Source organism: Solea senegalensis, linkage group LG8 (assembly GCF_019176455.1).
Source record: "Solea senegalensis isolate Sse05_10M linkage group LG8, IFAPA_SoseM_1, whole genome shotgun sequence".
NCBI classification, from domain to species: domain Eukaryota; kingdom Metazoa; phylum Chordata; class Actinopteri; order Pleuronectiformes; family Soleidae; genus Solea; species Solea senegalensis.
Genome location: NC_058028.1, coordinates 14564639 through 14584015, shown reverse-complemented (window position 1 = coordinate 14584015; position 19377 = coordinate 14564639). Strand labels below are relative to the sequence as shown.

At 41.0% G+C, this 19377-nt stretch overlaps 2 protein-coding genes across 3 annotated transcripts; both read right to left on the bottom strand.

Moving 5' to 3' along the window:
* Positions 1-740: 740 nt before the first annotated feature.
* Positions 741-8975, bottom strand: fxyd6 (FXYD domain containing ion transport regulator 6). 2 transcript variants are annotated; one of them, XM_044032730.1, is made up of 8 exons: positions 8721-8975; positions 4330-4383; positions 3716-3739; positions 2882-2917; positions 2685-2759; positions 2555-2582; positions 2413-2462; positions 741-1752 (listed from the first exon to the last, which is right to left on the bottom strand). In XM_044032730.1, exons 2-8 carry the CDS (start codon positions 4376-4378, stop codon positions 1718-1720), a joined length of 297 nt encoding a protein of 98 aa, XP_043888665.1. In that variant the 5' UTR covers positions 4379-4383; positions 8721-8975; the 3' UTR covers positions 741-1717. The 2 variants fall into 2 exon arrangements, with proteins under 2 accessions (XP_043888665.1, XP_043888666.1); XM_044032731.1 differs by having other exon boundaries at positions 741-1749.
* Positions 8976-9764: 789 nt separating this feature from the next.
* On the bottom strand, positions 9765-18659 carry tmprss13a (transmembrane serine protease 13a). Its single transcript, XM_044032729.1, has 13 exons — positions 18486-18659; positions 15741-15909; positions 15536-15646; positions 14815-14976; positions 14320-14446; positions 13848-13952; positions 13572-13615; positions 13104-13266; positions 12827-13005; positions 11998-12096; positions 11184-11326; positions 10915-11067; positions 9765-10507 (listed from the first exon to the last, which is right to left on the bottom strand). The coding sequence occupies exons 1-13, from the start codon at positions 18507-18509 to the stop codon at positions 10493-10495; spliced, it is 1494 nt and encodes a 497-aa protein (XP_043888664.1). The 5' UTR covers positions 18510-18659; the 3' UTR covers positions 9765-10492.
* Between the last annotated feature and the right edge of the window lie 718 nt (positions 18660-19377).

The following is a 19377-nucleotide window of genomic DNA, read 5'->3' as shown; positions in this document are numbered from 1 at the left end:
GACATTGATAGCACACTACCCAACTTTCTAGGCCCTACAGGTGCACGACACAGTCCCAGATCCAGATCCAGATCTTTATCGTCCAAAATGAAAACCTCAAAACTCAGCCATGTTTATTGTCTCACATATGAAGTTTTGAGCAGATCGTCCATGTATGGCAAAGTTACAGGGGCAAAACGGGGCTAAATTGAAAATGGCTGTTGGGTTCCTGTTGGGTGAAGGTCATGTTCGTAGACATGTCCAGGGTCACGTATGAAGTTTCGAGCCGATCGATCAATGTACAGCAAAGATAAAGAGCACTTCCTGTTTTGTGGTTGATGGTTCCTGCGGCCACTTCCTTTTGAATCTGTGAGACCTGTTGATCGTTGATGATGAAATCCGGATGTCTTGCTCATGTCTTTTCCAGCGACAACACTTTGACTAATCAGTGGCCGGCAGGCTGACGACGTCATGTATAGTATCGCCTCAGCTCGCTTAAACGTATCAGGTTCTATCACTAATGGAAAAGCAAAATAATCGTGCCGAGGCGAGTCGAGTCACACTGGGACCATGTAGTGGAAAAGAGCCATTAGTTTTGGCTTTGTTCTACATGGTTTCACCTTGGGGGGTACTACCGAGCTGTTTGGCACCACTTGTATGTATTACCTTTGTTTAATAAAACTTTGGGCCATTCGCGTGCCAATGTTCGACTGTTTTCGTCAAATTTCGTTTTTATCTTAGTGAACGCAGAAAAGACATTCTTTCGTGTTTGGACATACTTTGATTTATTTATGCCAAAAGCACAACAGTTTGCTACACAACAAGTGGTCATGCATTGACTGAACAGAGCATGTACTTGTACAGCAGTTGTCTTTTAAAACCAGTTCACTCGGACCCAACGCTGCTGAGAGCCTGACAGGGCGACTCATTTGTTCTCTCATCCTCAATCTCTCATTTCTTATAGGCCTCTATTAATAATGTAGTTAAAATATACAGTATATCACGTGAATTGTGAGTTGTATTCCCCTCAGACTCTAGTACTACACGTGTGATTGTTCAAAGTATGAAGACAGCAAACACGAAACAGACCCTGCATGGCTTCACAGATTTGTGGCACTATAGTGAGTGTGGACAGGGGAAACTAATCATAGTGTGCAGAAGACTGGTTAATCCTGGCGGAGCCAGTGGCAGTGAGACAGCTGACGCAGGAGCTCCCATGACTGTAGTTATTAAAAAACACTTCAAGCAGATTCCTGCAAACGCATCCATGTGCTCAGTCCAAGAGCTGTGGCAATGGAGATTGTCTGATATAAGGCTCTTTGCGTTTTCATTGTAGAGTCCACATTCACACACACACCCAGACATTCAAAGACGTACGTTAATCTGTACTTGTATATAGTGTATACTTGTTCTCCATGCAGGTCAACTGACAAAATCCTAAAACCTCCAGGCGTTTGGAATGACACAAGAAAGAACAGCGAGCGACAATCACACAAAGGCACAGCAACGACGGACGAGACAAGCGAGGGACTGACACGGTCACGACAAGGGCACAACAGGTTAAAGGTTTGTCTTCAAGACTCAAGAACAATAATCTATACATTACACCTCTAAACACACAGGATACCTTATCTCTTACGCTGTCAAATAACCAGTTACAAAAATGTTATAGTGTTGTTACAGTGGCTGTATATCAAATAAAAGAGCATCATGTCAGATCTGATCCCGCGGCGTCGCCTCACATCTCTGCTGTCGTCTCTTTGGCAGCTGCTGCTGCAGAAGAAAAGGGGCGAGGGTAAATTCATCTTATACTTGTTTGTCTGCTATTCTCCACTTCACTCACTCATTCGCCCATTTGCCAGGCTGATGCACAGCATTTCAACAACTCATTTAACACACCAGTCCTTTTTTCAATGTGACGTCACATAATACAATTCAGTTTGCAAAGAGATGGAGCTGAACATTGATAACATTTAACTGCTCAATTTCTATTTATTTAAATTTGGAGTCAACAAGAAATGACAAACATCGATTAAACATTAGTTGACAAATTTGCAAAAAAGAGTCAGAAGAAGACTTATGCAATCCCACCCCTGCTTCCATTTTTTTTTTTTTAACTCAACACCCATATAATGCATTATATTATAAAAGTGGGAGAAGGTTGTGTCTATGGTGGATGCGTCATTCAAGCACATGGCCCTAAAAAGGTGAATGAATGAGTTCTGTTTTTAGATAGATCTGTTTTCGATCAGACTCTAGCTCACGTTTGATCGTACGGAGAACGGTTTAAGACAAGGAGGAGCATATGTGGGAGTGACCGCAGATAAAAATAAACAATACACTACACACACTTTACTGAGTCTGAGCTGATCACTGATCCACTGTATATGAGCACAGGACCTGTGTAGCCACAGGTGAAAACATGCATCTTACCGTTGGAGACAATCGGGTTCTCCTCCTGCGCCTCCTCGTCTCCAGTGTTCCTGAGAGAGAGTATGTAAGTGTGTTGTCATGGTAACCAAATTACATACGACAAAAGACACATCTCTGTCTCCATTTTCAGAGATCGACATACCTGCGCTTATTGCAGTGGCATCGCCGACCTGTAAAAGTAAACACACAAGTTGCCATTTAGACAATTTAGAATGTAAACAATAGGTTTTATAGATTTGTACACACACACACTCACAGTGTCATTAACTTACTGAGGATTAGAAGAATGCCCAGTGTGAAAAGAATCACAGCTAATACCAGTCCCCAAATCCTGAGAGTCTCATAGTCTACAGAAGAGATTGGTGTGAAATGAATGAACATTAGAAACAGTCAGTGTCTTTATGTGCAGCAGGAGTCACTGTGTCCTGACAAAGGTTTAAGCCAAAAGCAACAACTTTTATGAACTCACCGTATTCAAATGGGTTTTCTTCTTTCACCGGGCCATCTGTAAAATAGCAGGAATCTTTAGGATATTATAGGACAATATAATATAGGTCAATTCCTCTAACCCTAACCCAAACCCTTAGCTTGGGCATTTAACATACCAGCTCTCCTCTTTTTTTACTTCCTCTTTTTCACAATTTAGTGAAGTCTTGTTTTGAAATGGTATTTTGAAATCTTGCTTTCTGGCCAGTGATTATTTGAAATGACGATTGAACAACATGACAACAGTCGGAATGGACCAAGAAAACAGCATCTACTGCGTCATCATGTGCCTCCTCGTACAATCATCTGCAGCTTAATCGACACTAAACTCCAGCCACTGAGAAATCTGACATCTGACTTTTCAGAGCAGAGAGTGTTTGCGACGAGTGAAATCAGCACCAAATGTTTAGGTGCAACGAAGCAGTTTAACTCGAACACAAACAAACATAACAACATTGACAACAGATCGAGAATTAGTTTTGTCTTCTGTCATTGTTTTAATAATCGGGACCACATGCTTCAGTTTTACTGATCCAGAATTGTTCATTTGTCTAATATCAACTGTATTAATCCATTTTATTCCTCATTACCTCAGTTTCTTATTGGCATTGTGTTATACTGTAAATAGATAGTCTCATTAGTATTTATGTCACTCTATACAAGTCTCTATACAAGTGTAAAGAGCCCACGCCCCGGTAATCTTCATTCATCTACAAAAGTTCATTGTAGAGAGACGCTTCATCATTCATCATTCATCTCATCTGCAAACACACTGATCAACTTCAAGGACTTGAGTTTGACATTAAATGTTACTCACCCTGTATACTGGGCTCTGTTACAGCTTTGAGTCAGAGGGTGACAGGGGAAAAACAAGAGAGGAAAATCAGACAGCGAAATATTCACAACAATCTTCCATGTACCTGTCTGTATTTGACCTGACACTGACCCCAGGTTTCATAGGAACATTTGCAGCAGAGCACAGAGTGTGACAGCGGTACGTTAATGTGTCTTACATTTAATCACACACTGTAGACGGACCTCGCACGCTCTGTGAAAACCACAGGTAAACCCCAAAGCAGTAAATGATGGGGTTTCACGGGTCCTCACAAAACAGAGTGTCTTTTCCTGTAACGTCACCTGCCTCTACACTGCCACCCTGTGGACATTTGGTATGTGTGAATGTGCAGCTGCTGTTAGGACTGTTCCCAGGAGACCACGGTTCGCCGAATCCTGAGCTTTTACACAACTGACATATTCAGGTGCAACAGCTCTCACACTGATGTTCTTTCCCCCCCAATAACACCGTGTCTCTTAATGTCATTTAGAAATATATTTACTGTGCATTTATTTTAAAATGTCCCCGTGTCCATGTCGCATGTCACGCCACTGTGCAGGACTTTTTCTGTGTTTGAGTAATAGAGGTGCTCTTACCGGCCACACAAACCAAGAGAGACGAGAGGAAGAGTAAAACGGTCTCCATGGCAACTGTTGATGGAGAGTAATAAAGAGGGAGAGAGAGAATGAAAGAAAAACAGTGATGTTATGTGTAGGGGTGCAACAGATGATTATTATTTTTGATCGGGAAACACTGATTGACATTTTCTGACAATGACGAATGGATTGTGAAAATAGTATTAAAGTCCTGTATATATGAAAATAACAATTAGTGCTGAGAACAACCACCCATATGATAACAAAATAAACAGAATAAGCAGACATATGATTGTCTAAAAGGGAAAATCAAACCACACAGCACTGTCCAAACCCTGGGAGACTATAGTATCGTTTTTATCTTCCATTACAATCCATGTTCAGCACCGGCACACTGTACATGTTCTCTTTTTCTGGCAGAGAGATTACTCCCGCCTCCCTGTGGACATCACACAACCTTGACCTATTTTCACGTGGCATCACTGTGGCGCCATCTTGAGGTTGACATTCATGGTTTTAAGTGAAACTTAAGGCAACTTAGGGATGAAATTTGATACACACTGCGATGCCATGCCACAGATCTAATGACATTCCCCTCAGCTGCCTCCTTCACTTTGCAAATGTGTGCTCATCAAGAAGTGTCAGCTACGGTGTGATGCTGGGATAAAAAAATAAAAAAACAAATATGAAACAAACACCATGAGTATAAAAGCGTTCTGTGCTATGGTAAAGACCACACATACCAAAGTCAAATGAAGTCTAGTCTGGTCAGGAGGGGTCAGAAGGTCAAGTTTGTGGGCAATGTGAGATAAAAATGAAAACACAATATTTCATCATGATATCACAAGAAAGATATTCAGAAAGTAAAAATGTTGATATAGAGCGATGTATACTTCTACAGTGATATTCTATAAAGCTAAAATGAAGTCATTTAAAAGGTGGACATAAAATGCTGTATTGTATTCTGTCAATAAATAAATAAATGACTATCAATAAAATGTCAAAAAGAAAATGTTCACAACCTTTAAGATCTGTTCCTGGAATATTTGAACAGAAGATCAATGGTTGAGGATCAAGTTGAATAAGTCAATATTTACTTTCTTCTCGGCTTTATTTCCAAGAGTCCACACAACGTACATAACCTATAAATGACATTTATTTCCGTCCAGTCACTGATTTGCTCCCTCATGGACTGGGTCCGTTTAAGTCCAGCTTTTAGCTGTTCACTGATACTCATCTTTATCAGTTGTCCTGGATTTAATGCACTTAAACGAACAGACTCAATTACCGACATCAGCAGAGGTACATAAACATAAGTCGTCCACGTGTTTGATTGGTGAGTCTTTATGCAGACGGACGAGGACGTTTGTGACATCACGCGGCACGAGATTGACAACTGCATAACAACCAAATAAAATGAAACCTGTGCCATGTTGGACAGAGAAAGGATATGGTGCAGTCGAGTTTGCACCTTTTCACAGTCACCTCTGCACGTCCTCACAGACGAATCATTGTTTTGTTTTTTTGCATCATTCAAATTCTGATCAGTCAAGTAAACAAACAAACAAACACGGAGCCATCTCAGTCGCAGGACGAACTAAACCTATCGTCACCCGAGTCTGAATCAGTTGTTTTCAAATATTCGGTTGTCACTGACTTAAATCGGTCACCTGAGTTATTACATAATTGCTTTCAATTATCTGTGACAGGATATGCAACAGCAAAGCCCTGACTGTGACCTAGATCTGGAAACATATTGTTTTTTTTATGTAATTGCTTGTCATTCGTGATGTCTGACGCCTTGGGTAACGTAGCCTTCATTAACCTTCCTCCTATTAACCTCCACATCTTCTTTCATCATAATCCCATTCAATCATAGTCTCTAGAAAGAAGAATAACTTCCAAATACAGTAATGTAAATATTATAGTGCATGAGGTACGACACCTTCTTGCCCCTTACACTATGTTTAGAAATGCAGTGCAGTGAATAGATATGCAGCTCTATCAGTGTGAGACAGGGAAAGAAGAAGCTGCTGCCGATGGCTGGTGGATGGAGACACTTTGTTTATCCTTTCGTGTCTCTTCACTTTAGAAGACTTGTTAAGAGCATAGAGAGTAGTGTTCAGGGTTAAGTGGCTCACTGAACAACCTCCACTAAACCAAACATAGTCTGGGGTCAAAGGCCAAGCTCAGTCAATTCAAAATGCCATTCAGACCACATTTTATAAATGATTTTATAAACAGTTTTTTCTATGCATGGAAGAAACACAAAGACCGCCCAACTGGGCGAGTGGGGATTTTTTTTCTATGTAGTGTGTGTGTGTGTGCGTGACATTTTTCTGGGGCTTTTCAGGTTTAAGGTCTGGTTTTAGGGTTAGAATTGGGTTAAGGTTAGGGATAGGCCCTTATTTGGGATTGATAAGGTTTGGGAAAGGCTCTAGGGAATGTGTTACATTATAACTGGATCCCTGGGTCCTGCAGCATTGATGATTTCAGATGGTTTGCAAAATGAGCCTCACACATGTGCTTCACTCCACTCCACTCCCTCCCTCCCTCCAAGACATTTGCCCCTCACTTATCCCTGACAAAGCCACGGGTATTACGAGTGACCCCACCCATCCCTCACACAGCCTCTTTACACAGCTTCTTCCTGCCATCTGGGAGACACCGGAGCCCTTCAGACTATCTAACATCCATCAGGCTGTAAGCTGGTGGTGTCTCTGGTGGTGTCTGTCTGTCTCTGTCTGTCTGTCTCTCTGTCTGTCTGTCTGTCTGTCTGTCTCTCTCTCTCTCTCTCTCTCTCTCTCTCTCTCATCAACACTAACTTATCCATTACTCACTCTACTACACAGAACAGCACTAAGGATTTACACATACCTACACTCACGGTGAAGGGCATGCAGAGGAGATACCATGAAAGAACAACGTCTTTCGTACGACATTCCCAACATAAAATAAGCAGAATATTTAAAAAAAGAAAAGAAAGGCAATTTGAAAGTGCTCAAGGCACCACATGAAAAACTGCAATCTCAATTAGTGTGGGTTGTTTTTTTTTATTTCAGACTAAGCGAAAATGACACACACTGTGCTCTTCAAATGTGTGTGTGTGTGTTTATATTGACATGTATGATTTTGCCAATGTCCTCCTATATAACATGCAGCCATGTCCTATAGAGGACATCAGTATAGTATAGTGACCATTAATCAACAATATATAGGGCAGCAGCAGCAGCAGCAGCAGCAGAAGAGGGAATAGGTCACGCCACACAGGTCTTGTGGAAAAACACCGGAATTGCCAACATAACGATGTTAGATCACCATGGCAACACTGTGCATCGTTCCATAGTGTCCGTTTACTGAATCCCCCTGTGCCGACCGTCTCCGACTGAAAATGACAGGGATGATGGTGATGAAGGTGATGATGAAACACATGAAAACACGAGGGAGGGGTGTGGCACTATAGACTCTGAAATCACAATATTTGTCAGGAGTCTTCGTGAGGTTCAAATTCAGCTGAGCACAAACACGCACACGCTGCTTGTTACTACGACATAATTATTCGGTTCATCCACGCGCGTGCTTCAACCTGTGGATCACAATCTTCTTCTTCTTCTTCTCTCAGCTTCTCCCTTTAGGGAGTCGCCACAGCGGATCATCTGCCTCCATCTTGTCTTCTCTTCCCTTGTGTCCTCTCCTGTTCCACTTAAACTGTCCTCTCATGTCCTCCTTCACATCATCCACCCACGGACCTTCTCCTGTGGTCCTCATCCTCTTCCTCCTCCAGCTCTCCATCTTTAGTGCAGCACAATCACTGTCCCCCGCTGTGCACGTGACCAGAGCATCTCAACCTTGACTCAATTACTTTGTTTCCAAACCATGAGCTGAGCCTGTCCCTGGAATATGTTCATTTCTAATGATCTAATCCACCCTGGCCATCATAATAATGGAGTTTTAAATTAAAGGCAGTGACATCGTCCATGACGTCAGTTTATTTGATTTTACACTCGCAAAAGTGATGTGGTTGCGTTCGTTTGTCACTGTCAACACAGACACGCCCTCATGGTATAGAGACTGTAGAATAACATCATTCCTGCCAGTAAATGAAATCATCTTTAGACTGATTCTGTGAAAATCCGTCATTTACATGATTATTGCTGATTGGATTGATTTTGTTTGTGTTGGTTTTCCCGCATAATCCTGCGGAAACCCGCACGAATTCAGATTAAAAAACATCCAGTCCGTCTTTGGTGGCTTTAAAGATCCATCCTGATGATGGATGGGAGAAATAGTAGCATATGTATATATACATATATGTATATAGTATATATATATATATATAAAATAAGCAGCAAAACACAGAACACATAATGCATGCGCGCTCTTCCACTTACCTGTGGTTTTCTCCAACGGAACCTTTTTAACCAAACAAACTGAGATCTTCTTTTTCTTCTTCTCAGGGTATTTAAATCAGACTCTCGGTCCAAATGTTTTCATCTGTCAATATGTGCAGTCACTTCTCACATCTATCCGGGAACAGACACGTGACAGGCAACAGTACAGTGTGAGTCGTGGAGTGACAGCTGATTCAGTCAGTGCACTCAACCCCTCTCTCTGTTTGCTCCTTCTGCCCCATCTCTCCCTCTCTCTCTCTCTCTCCCTCTCTCGCTCACACACACACACAGGCCAGCATCACACCAGCCTCACGTGTGACTGACAGTGGAACAAGTGGAATGTAACTGGAAGTGAATTAATACAGGTTTTAATCTTTTTGTTTGCTATATTATTCCTTTTGGACTAAGTCACCCAACAAAGCTACAGGTTGTTTTTTTTTGTTTGTTTGTGTTTTTTTTTTTTACTAATTTCCAGATATAATTGACTGTGCCAATTATAAGTTTTATGAGGAAAACTGAATCCACCTCTGTAATGTAATGTGAATTAAACATTAAAGAGCAGCATTGTCATTGATTTAAGTTTACTCTTCATTTGACCAAGTGAGGGGAACAAATTGGACACACTTGTTTGTCTCTATGTGTCCCTGTGATGGACTGGCGACCTGTCCTGGGTGAACCTTTTGGCCGTTTGTCAGCTGGGATTGGCAGCAGCGCCCCGCCTGTGACCTATGTGGAGGGAAAAGCGCTAGGATGAATGGGTGGATTTCGAATCATGAATAGATAATCATTAGGTATTTCACTCACTTGCCCATCTTCTACCGCTTTATCCTCAACAGGAGGGTCACAGGGGGCGCTGGCGCCAATCTCAGTGTGACATATGTCAAAAGGCGGGGTCACACCCCAGACGGGTTGCCAGTCCATCACAGGCAGGAACACAGAGACAAAAACACCTTCGGGTAATTTGGACAGTGGGAAGAAAGTGGAGAACCCAGACGACCTGGAGAAAACCCGCGCACGTACGGGAAGATCATGCAAACTCATTGGGTATTTTAAATTTTTTTTATTTTTAATTATGTACAGTGTTTAAAAAAAAATCTGCGAGACAACATGGCCAGTCCACAAAAACATCACACAATGAGAACGTACACGTTCACATACGATGTGAGAATAAGAGGTTTCAGACACATTTCACAGTGCGAGTATATATACATATATATATTTATATATATGTATATATATGAGGTGGTTCTGGTGCACACGCTCACACTTTCATCCTTCATAAAGTGACTATATACATAAAGTGCCCTATTTGCCTTATTTGTCTTCACCTGAGATGTGTCCCTGAGGCAACAACACACCTCTACAATCGTAAATCCACCTCAAACAGCATCATTCTCAAACCCAATGAGATCACAGTGCAATGGACTGTTTCACTGGCACAGAACACAACCATTATTAACATGTACTGGAGGTAAACATTGGCATAGTGTATGACTCATATCCCAAGTGACAAAAGGATGAACATCTTTAAAGTTATTGCTTGATTAGTAGGGATTAAGTATAGAGTAGTTCACACAACAGCTGTGTGGACAGAGGGTGAATGCACTGTAGATGATGGAGAAGACCTGTTGTCAAATTTACGAGCGATTTACAGTCTGTCGGTAGCATCTCTTCGTCAGCTCGTTCATCTTTGACAACTTCACAGTGCTGGAGTCAGCAGCGCATGGGGGGGAGGAGTTTAAAGCAGAGAACCCGCAGCAGATTAAGCCACATCACAATCTCTCTTGCTGTAAAAAGGAGGCAAAGGTAAAAGAGTTAAGATGGTGGCAAAACCCTACAGTACTCATCATCAATATTCAGACTTGGCACTGAACATGATTTATTCTCTATTTATGCACTTCTTTTCCACCATGTTAGCTGTCGTTCTTGAACTGGTCCTATTTGACCCAGCTGTGGTTTCTGTCAGTTCTGTAAAGGGACCATTGGGGATTTTAAACACCTGGTTAAATGTGTGTTTTTGATTTGTGGATAAAAAGAAAAACCTGAATGGAGGCAAAAAATTCCTGCACAAATATAACAATAACAAACTGAAGAGTCGACAAAATGTCCCCCTACATCAACAACTAATGGGGTTCTTTATTTGTCGTTGTCTGTTGGTGGAAAAGAGGCACATCTGCTCTATTTATTTTCTTACCTGCATCTTGCTATAGACCCAAGGGAGAACACTTCTGACATTGGTATAAACACCAGGGTAGTTTGCTTGTCCACAGCCAATTCCCCAACTTGTGATTCCCACCAGGTACCAACGACTATCTGTCTGACATACCAGTGGTCCACCACTGTCACCCTGGAATGAGTATTTCATACTTTAAAAAGAAGTTTCCACTACATATTTTTCTGTATGCCAGAAGCAGAAAGTCCATCTTATGACTGTAAACCTGTGCCTTGACATCGACAGCTCACCTGACAGGAATCTCTGCCTCCAGCCAGGTGCCCAGCACAGATCATGTTGTTTGTCACACGGCCACTGTACACACTGGGACTGTTACACACTTGTCTGCCGATGAGGTCCACAGACACTTCCATCAGGTCCTTGGAGATAGTGCCTGAAATAGACAGACAATTAGTTTATGGATTTTTCTATCAAGGTTCTGAAATGTGGCAAAGTCGAGGCTTAAAGTTTCACATTGAGTGTGAAAATACAATTCGCTGATTGCCATTGCAGCAGTTCTAAAGCTTAGCATCTGCCATACGGTTTGCTTTGCTATGTTCGTTCTCATTCTCCATCAACCTTGGTATATAGAGAAGTAACATCAGTTTTTGGAATCCTGCCTAATCGCACCACAGATGTTTAAAACTGAATTTGCTGATCCACGGAGAAAGACAGACATTAGACAGAATGAAAAGGTATTCTGATCTTGTCTAATTGTCCTTTCTGTTTAATAAATGCACTTATCTATCCAGTAACAATGCTGTAAACAAACAAGGGCCTACTGCACAAAGCACTTAACACCAGCAGTTTACATTAGCTTGCCTATTGCATTTTACTGCCACTGCCCTTTTATGAACTGCTCTTCAATTAATTATGCATGAATTTTCTAATTATGTCAATTGTTGCATTTAGTGGTTACATTCTCTATGCATTGTCTGTCACCTGCCAAGGGACTACAGACTGAAATTAGCAGCTTCTGCGAACTCAGTCGAAATAATAAATAAATAAATAAATAAATAAATAAGTAAAACAAAATTACACCGGGGATCCAGTGTCTCAGCTTACCTTTTCCTACATCAGTGACACCAAAGCCAGAGGTCCAGCACTGTGTTCCCTGGTTAAATTTCTGTCCAGAATTCGGTAAACAAATTGGCTGAACTTTGTCTGAATAACACACACAAAAAAGAAACATTAAACAAGTGCAGACTCTTCTCTTCTCTCTAGATCCAATAAGGCCTTTCAGTCACTGACCTGGCCACACTATGCTAATATAACATTTGACACATGATTCAATATTCATATTTATAATGAATGAATATTTACAATATTAACATATTGTATATAACGTGAACGTATTTTGAAACATTATTTTAACATCCATCCATTTTATACCGCTTTATCCTCCACAGGAGGGTGCTGTGCCAATCTCAGCTGACACACCCTGGACAGTTTGCCAGTCCATCACAGGGCCACATACCATTCCCTCACACCTACAGTCAATTTAGAGTGTCTAATTGACCTAATCCCCATATTGCATGAGAACCTGGAGAAAACCCACGCACACACACAGGGAGAATTCTATGCAGAAAGGCCCTTGTTACAACCGGGGCTCGAAGCCGGGTCTTCTTACTACAGAGCCGAGAGTGCTAACCACATTACAGCAACATACAGTTTATTCAGCGCGCCGCTGGCGATCAGCCGAGCACCGAGCGTTCTGAAAGGGGCGGGTTTAGCAGGGTTATTGAACTACTATGATTCTTCATCCTTATGGTATTTTGACCAAAGCATGTCACTGACATGTTCATTAGGACACCACGGAACTATTTTAATGGGGGAAATAGGGTATAATATGTCCCCTTTAACATATTACATAACAAATGATTTTGTTACTAACCAGTGAAAGAAACCGAAGTTTTGAGTTTGAGCAGAGCTACATCGTGGTCGTTAGTCTTGTTGTTGTATTTCTCACTAAGCAGAATCTTCTGAACCTGATAAGGCTGAGGTAGATTGTTCAGAGACACCACTCCAGCATACACTGTCCAGGCCCGTGCCGACTGTGTGAAGGGGGCGCTTCTGCAACACAGACAAAGACTCTTCAGTGGAAAGCAACGGGGGGGGGGAATATCAACAGTGGAAAAGGTTTGCAAGGAGACATTTTGTGTGTCACTCACTTTGGGAAACAGTGGGCAGCAGTCAGTACATAATCAGGAGAGATCAGGACCCCACCGCAGACGTGGGATCCTCTGAAGTGGAGGGTCATCTGCCAAGGCCACTGACCAGTCTTGGCTACACTGCCTCCAATGATTCGGGATGTAGACTGCTGCTTACCACAGTCTGGGGGAAAAAAAACAAACAAAAGACAATCAAGTCCAAGAAGTTCAAACATCCTTTACATGGTGTTGAGCTATGATTCAATATGTGCATTTCAATGAAATAGTTCATTCAGAGTTAACATTAAAAGCTCTCTACACTCATGTGAAGAGATAATGATCAACTGCTCATGTTGTGTTGTTGGGGTGCTAAAAGGGATTGATGCGTACAGTATGTCACTGGTACTGTGTGTGAGAGAAACACACAAAACGAAAGAGAGACAGCATGGGTATGACACATGACTGCAGGAGCAGATGGAGGCTCCTTACCCACACACTGCAGGGAGACAGTCTTCTGGTCTGGACAGGAAGAACTGTGTGATGCCAAAACAAAACATAAAAAAGCTTGTTATTCATTTGAGTCTTTGTAACATTACAAGCAGTACAAATATGTTACATCTGTGGGTGTTATATTTAAAATGATTTCACAGATATTTCCAAATAACAATGAGACTGAATCCATAATAAACTGGGATTGGAATGGTCACAGATTAAATGTGTGAGCTCTGTGTGAAACAAAAAAGAAAAAAAGATTAGAATTTATACCTGACTTTTACCAGACCCTGCATAGGCACAGGTGAGTACACGTCAGTGTCGATCAATGTTACACCAGTGGTCGTCTCGGTTATCTTTGCTTTGGTAAGAAAGGACCTGGAGATAGAGACAAAGGCAGTTAAAAGAAATGCACACACACACACACATTATGTGTGAGTGTGTCAGGAAACGGATTCTAGTTCTGTCACACTGAGCTAACCAAGAGGAGCGTGTGGAGAATCAATACAACCCTAAACTCAGAGCAGCAGGTGAGGATTAATTGGATGGATCTCATCCGGTAAATCACAGGCTGGAGATTGAAGCCACCATCTAAATTGCTTGATCATAGGACGAGCTACACATGAGTGATTGGAGTGAATGGTGCCTCGATGCTTAAGGGATGAAATGTTAGTGCTCTAACATTTCTAACACCTTTTATCTGAAGGTTAGTTTATTAGTAGTTTAAAGAGTGGTGATTGCTTACGTTCTGAAGCCGAGCTGAGTGCAGGTCTTCTCAGAAAATGCCTGGTTCCAGCCTTTGAAACACACAGGGAGGAAGCGGCTATCTTCATTTGTCTTGATCTCCAGACCGTTGTCTTCACTGAACCTCACTAAGGAAGACAAGAAGACAGAGGAGCATTTACATGGCGTCCATTTAGGGATACATTGTTGAATGCAACATTGTTGTGATGTTGTGTCTTTGGTCTGTGTGTAAGTAAGAATAAAAAAGTGAAAAGAAATTAAAAGCGTCACATTGCAAGACTTAAAAACAGGCGTGTTTTTTATTGATTTTACAAAATTGAGTTTGATTTTCAGACCCTTTTACGAAACCTCAACAATGCACCTAAACAGGTTATTATTATTATTATTGTTATTATTATTATTATTATTATTAGTATAGTATCTTTTTGTCCTCTGATCACAATTTCTTCCAGTCCTTGTGTGGTTTTAATCTTTAGGTGTGAATGTGCCAACTTACCGCAGGTTGTTTCGTCGGAGCCTTGTTCACAGTCTTCTATCCCATCACAGTAGATAGTACTGTTGGGGCAGATGTCATAATTCTTCTCTGGCTCGTCATCTACGTAGTATTCATCCTCATCGTGGAGGATCGCTGCCGTTGCCAGCCTGGTGCCGTAGCGAACTGTTGTTAGGGTACAGTGGATGTTTATGAGTATGGGTGCACAGAGTCTGACATATTATCTCCACCATGGACAATTATGCTGTTGTTAGGATGAATACTCAAAATGAACCAAGGAGAAATCTATTAAATTTAGAAGAGGGTGAATATATATATAATAAAGGAGGTGAATACAGAAGTGACTTTCTTAAAAATAATAGCTCTATATTATATAAGAAAAATCAGGACACGTAGAATGGTTTTATCTGAAAATTTGGTGCAGAGCTGGATAATGATAATGAACCTACTAAAACCACTAGTAACTAATTAACTAACAACAGGTACACGCATTTTACTCTCCTCTGCATCCTTCACTGTATTAAGATGGTTTGTTTGAACTATTATCTAATTAACTATTAAAAAACTACTTTAATGCCTAGTTATATTTTACTCATTAAGGAGCCACAAGGGCAAAACCAAACATAGGCTTTGCATGCAGGTACAATTGTCCTGAATAAGTACCACAGTAAATGAATATTAATGACCGTGTCCAGTAATCTGTGCGAAAATAAAATCAGTGTACCTCCAATCCAGATGGCTAGTGCCAGCAGAGCGAGCACGAGTATGACACCCCCTGACCCTCCGTAACACCGGGCATTGTTCTGACAGCATCTCTTCCTCTTATTGCTGGAGGCTGAACACAGGCGGAACACAAACTTATACACAAGCACACACAGATAAACCTTAAAGCGCTTGTTTCATTGGTTTCACTGTATTATATTACTCACCAGGCTGTGTGACTGGGGCCACAACCACAGGTGATGGATATCGGGGGATATAGTATGGCTGACTGGGCGGCGTCAGGCCTGGGCCAACACCATATACTACCTCCTCATAGGGCTTGAGGGGGGGCAGGGTGTGCACGATAACAGAGTTGTAAGGAGGTGGCGCGTCCTTCTGTGAGGTGAAGTAAGACAGAATAAAAGAAAAATGAATTCTTTATTGTGACAAGACTGAGTGTCGCCCATTTGCCTCACATATAAGACACTGCTATACTTAATAGACACATGTTTATGTGCTAAACAATAGACAGGAAGGCAAAAAAAATCAATGTTTTTGGTTGCCAAGACAATGTAGCCTTTTCCATTTGTTTCAAGTAACTGTGTTACAGAAAGCTAACAAGGTTATATTTTTTTTACATATATTTTTGAAAACAGTGTTTTATTAAAAGTCTATTCATCCATCAATCTTCTACCACTTTATCCTCCACATGCTAAAAATGACAAGTAATGTAATGTAATGAGGTTCGCAGGGGTCTATATTTATACGTGCGGTTACATGTGAATATGTATTACAGTGCTGTTTTTGTTGAGGCATGATGAGAACTAACTTGTGATCTGGAAGTTCCAGGAAGCATTCTGTTGTGTGACTAAACCTGTTTGGGTACAATGTTGTCGTACCAGCTGCTCGCAGTCTCATGTAGGACTTTCCAGAAGTGACAAATCATTGACAACTATCTGTTTAGTTAAAAATAAATAAATAAATAGATAAATGTTTGCACTATACTTTACATTTCAGGGTAATTGTCCTTTACATTCCAGTAACTTCACAATATCAGCACCATCAGCTCACCAAGAATAGTGATAACTGATTCAGTTCCAAAAAAAACAATGATCAGAGTTTCTCCATGGCTGTTGTGGCCCTTCTTCATCCACCATGTAACGTAAGCACTTTCACCTGTTTAAATTCAGAAGCTTTTCACATTTCTAATTAAAAAACATTAGCTATCTTGCTATCTGCTGCGTATCGATCTTATGTCTGATACACGAGTGACAGTATTTTGCCTCGATTCACGCTGAATATTTATTTGGAAGTGACAATAAACCCATTTACATTGTTCTGATAACAACAAAATAATATAGAATAATTCATCTGTGGAGTTAAGAGTAACAAGGTTATAGGTGGATTCATCACAAAAGGTCTTTCATAAGACCAACTGAATGGCTTTCAAGATCAAGTTTCAAAATGCTCTATAGGCAGCATACAGACCATATACATGAAGTAAAATGGCTGAGTTGTACTGGGGCAGGTTTATCATATTTCACTCCTGTACATATAGAACATCTCAACTACTAGCTTGCCTTTTGGCCATCGTCGTAGAAAAATACTGAGACAACTGAAACATCCGGCCTCGCATGGATGGCCTTTAAAAGTTATTGCTTAACTCAATCAATACATTTGACACTACAACCTGAAATTAAAACTTTATAAACGTTAATGTTCCCTTTAGCAAATGTAGAAATGATGTTTGTCACTGAATGTGTACTTCCTGTAAATCAAGTTAGGTTGGTCCCTTGTGGCGGTGCACTTAGTTGCAGCGATTCCGATCAAACCCTCCATCAGACCTTTTTCGGAATTTTGTTGTGCAATTTCAGTTCTATAACGATAATAACTATCCTTTCCTTTCCAGTAGGTGGAGCAGTGAGTGGTGTCCCATGTTCTGAATGGATCCTAGACAGACTTAAGACTTGCCAGAGTGAGTTTAAGTGTGATCTGATGAATGTTGCGGGAATTATGGTTAAAAACCAAATTTGCTAATTTTGTGTAACGCTTTTTCGACAACCCAAGAAAAGTCATCCCTGAATAGTTTCAGTCGAACTGCACAGTTGTTGCAGGTCATGATTGTGCACATCAGGTTTGGTGAGATTTTCATGCAAAGTCAGGCCCTCAGAAGTGTGCAGAATAATCCGAGTGGATACAATAGGGCGTCTGCACCACTCAGTGCTCGGACCCTAAATATTCCTGTTTATTTATACAATCTCAAATTTTACATTTTTGTCAGAATTTTACAAAAGACCCCTTCGCCCTTCAGAAACTCAGTTTGGATAAGTAACCAGCCTCTATCATTTATGTGGTGAGTGACTAATTAGGATTAATTATGGTTAATATGGTAAAATGATTTTCAACAAAAGTTGAAAATCTTTTTCTATAGAAGATGAGACGTTAAATGTAAACTATGATTAACAAAAAGATATACCTAAATCTACACAACAACTAAAGAGACTCCAGTTAAGTATTTAAAAGGTACTATAAAATACAGGGTACCCCGTTTTAACCGTGTTACAAGAGAAAACACTGAGCAATCCTCTGCAAGGCTGCTAGGTTTCTCACAGTGCCAACACAGTCAGGTGGTCATTCGTATCCAGTCAACCACATAAATCAAATAAAAAACTGAATCACAACCCATGACCCTTTGAGTTATGGCGCTCCCAGAAAAATGAACACAGTCAAAACATAACCTTGTTAGTGGAGGTAATAACAGTTTCAAAACCAACATTCGAATTCCCTTTGCACCTGCTGTCAGACACCAGGGACAAACTGAAACTCAAGGTGCAACAATGAAACTCAAACAGAGCGAACAAAGAATCAGGTGAGTGTTCACACAAAAAGAGCTTGATTATCAAATAATGGAAGCTGAGGAAACCAAGAGAAATCCAGGGGCCAAGAAAGAGATGAACAAAAGAAGAACTTACTGAGTCACGGTTCCCATTCATCATTCTCAGAGCTTAAGAGAGTGGAGAGAAGACAATACGAGACGTTTCACATCCAAGTGTTTTCCCAAGTCACAGAGCATTGGTCTCTTCTCCTTTCTTCTTAACTTCATAAACTGACCACCTAAGTAACTACAGGTAGATCTAGCTACCCCCCTTCCTAGTTAACACCTCCTACTTCTGGTCTCCATTCTTTCAGTCCTTCATTCTTTTCATCACAGAAACGGGTGTGTCTGCTGTAGCACTTTCCCACCTGTCAGACTGGTTTCTTTGCAGACAGAGACGATTAACCCTTGTTTCCCAGATATGACAACTCAAGTATGGCTCAAATTACAACAGCTGACCTGTCAGGGACCTGAACCAAAATGGACTCCTCTACACCGAAGGTGCCTGTAAATGCTGAGAATGAACCATTTTAACTTCTACCTCTAGTATTCTACACCAGTCAACTTGATGAATGGCGCAACATTCAGTGAACAACTCAATATGCTTGTTGGTAGTTTGAGGATATTCTGGGAATGAAGAGAAAAGACCTTTATTTCCAGTTACTAGATCCTGGAAATAAAAGTGTGCTCATATACCATCAGATGTCTTATTGAATACATATAACCTCTGATGTCAGGTTATATCCTCTGTAAGGAATCTGTCAGCAAACAGGATATAAAACAGGCTCATGGCTGGAACTGTGTAAGTGTTTTCTTTTACCCCTTTACTATTACCACCCTCCACTAGGGGGTGACATAATATAGAGACTGCCAGTAGTTTACCCTTGTCACTGGGAACTCCTCATGAACCAAATGAGATGTGAGAAAATTCCCTACTTTGAACAGAAAAAAAATAAAAAGAGTCCGATGATATTTGACTCCCACAGCTG

Excerpts from the sequence above, each read along its gene's own strand:
- tmprss13a (XM_044032729.1), bottom strand. The coding sequence starts at position 18,509 with ATGATGAATGGGAACCGTGACTCA. Across the intron at positions 15,647-15,740 it reads GGCCCCAGTCACACAGCCTG|CCTCCAGCAATAAGAGGAAG; the intron begins GTGAGTAATATA and ends GCCTGTGTTCAG. Across the intron at positions 13,006-13,103 it reads GCTGCCCACTGTTTCCCAAA|AAGCGCCCCCTTCACACAGT; the intron begins GTGAGTGACACA and ends TCTGTGTTGCAG.
- fxyd6 (XM_044032730.1), bottom strand. The coding sequence starts at position 4,378 with ATGGAGACCGTTTTACTCTTCCTCTCGTCTCTCTTGGTTTGTGTGGCC. Across the intron at positions 2,918-3,715 it reads AACAGAGCCCAGTATACAGG|ATGGCCCGGTGAAAGAAGAA; the intron begins GTGAGTAACATT and ends GCTATTTTACAG. Across the intron at positions 2,760-2,881 it reads AGAAAACCCATTTGAATACG|ACTATGAGACTCTCAGGATT; the intron begins GTGAGTTCATAA and ends TCTCTTCTGTAG.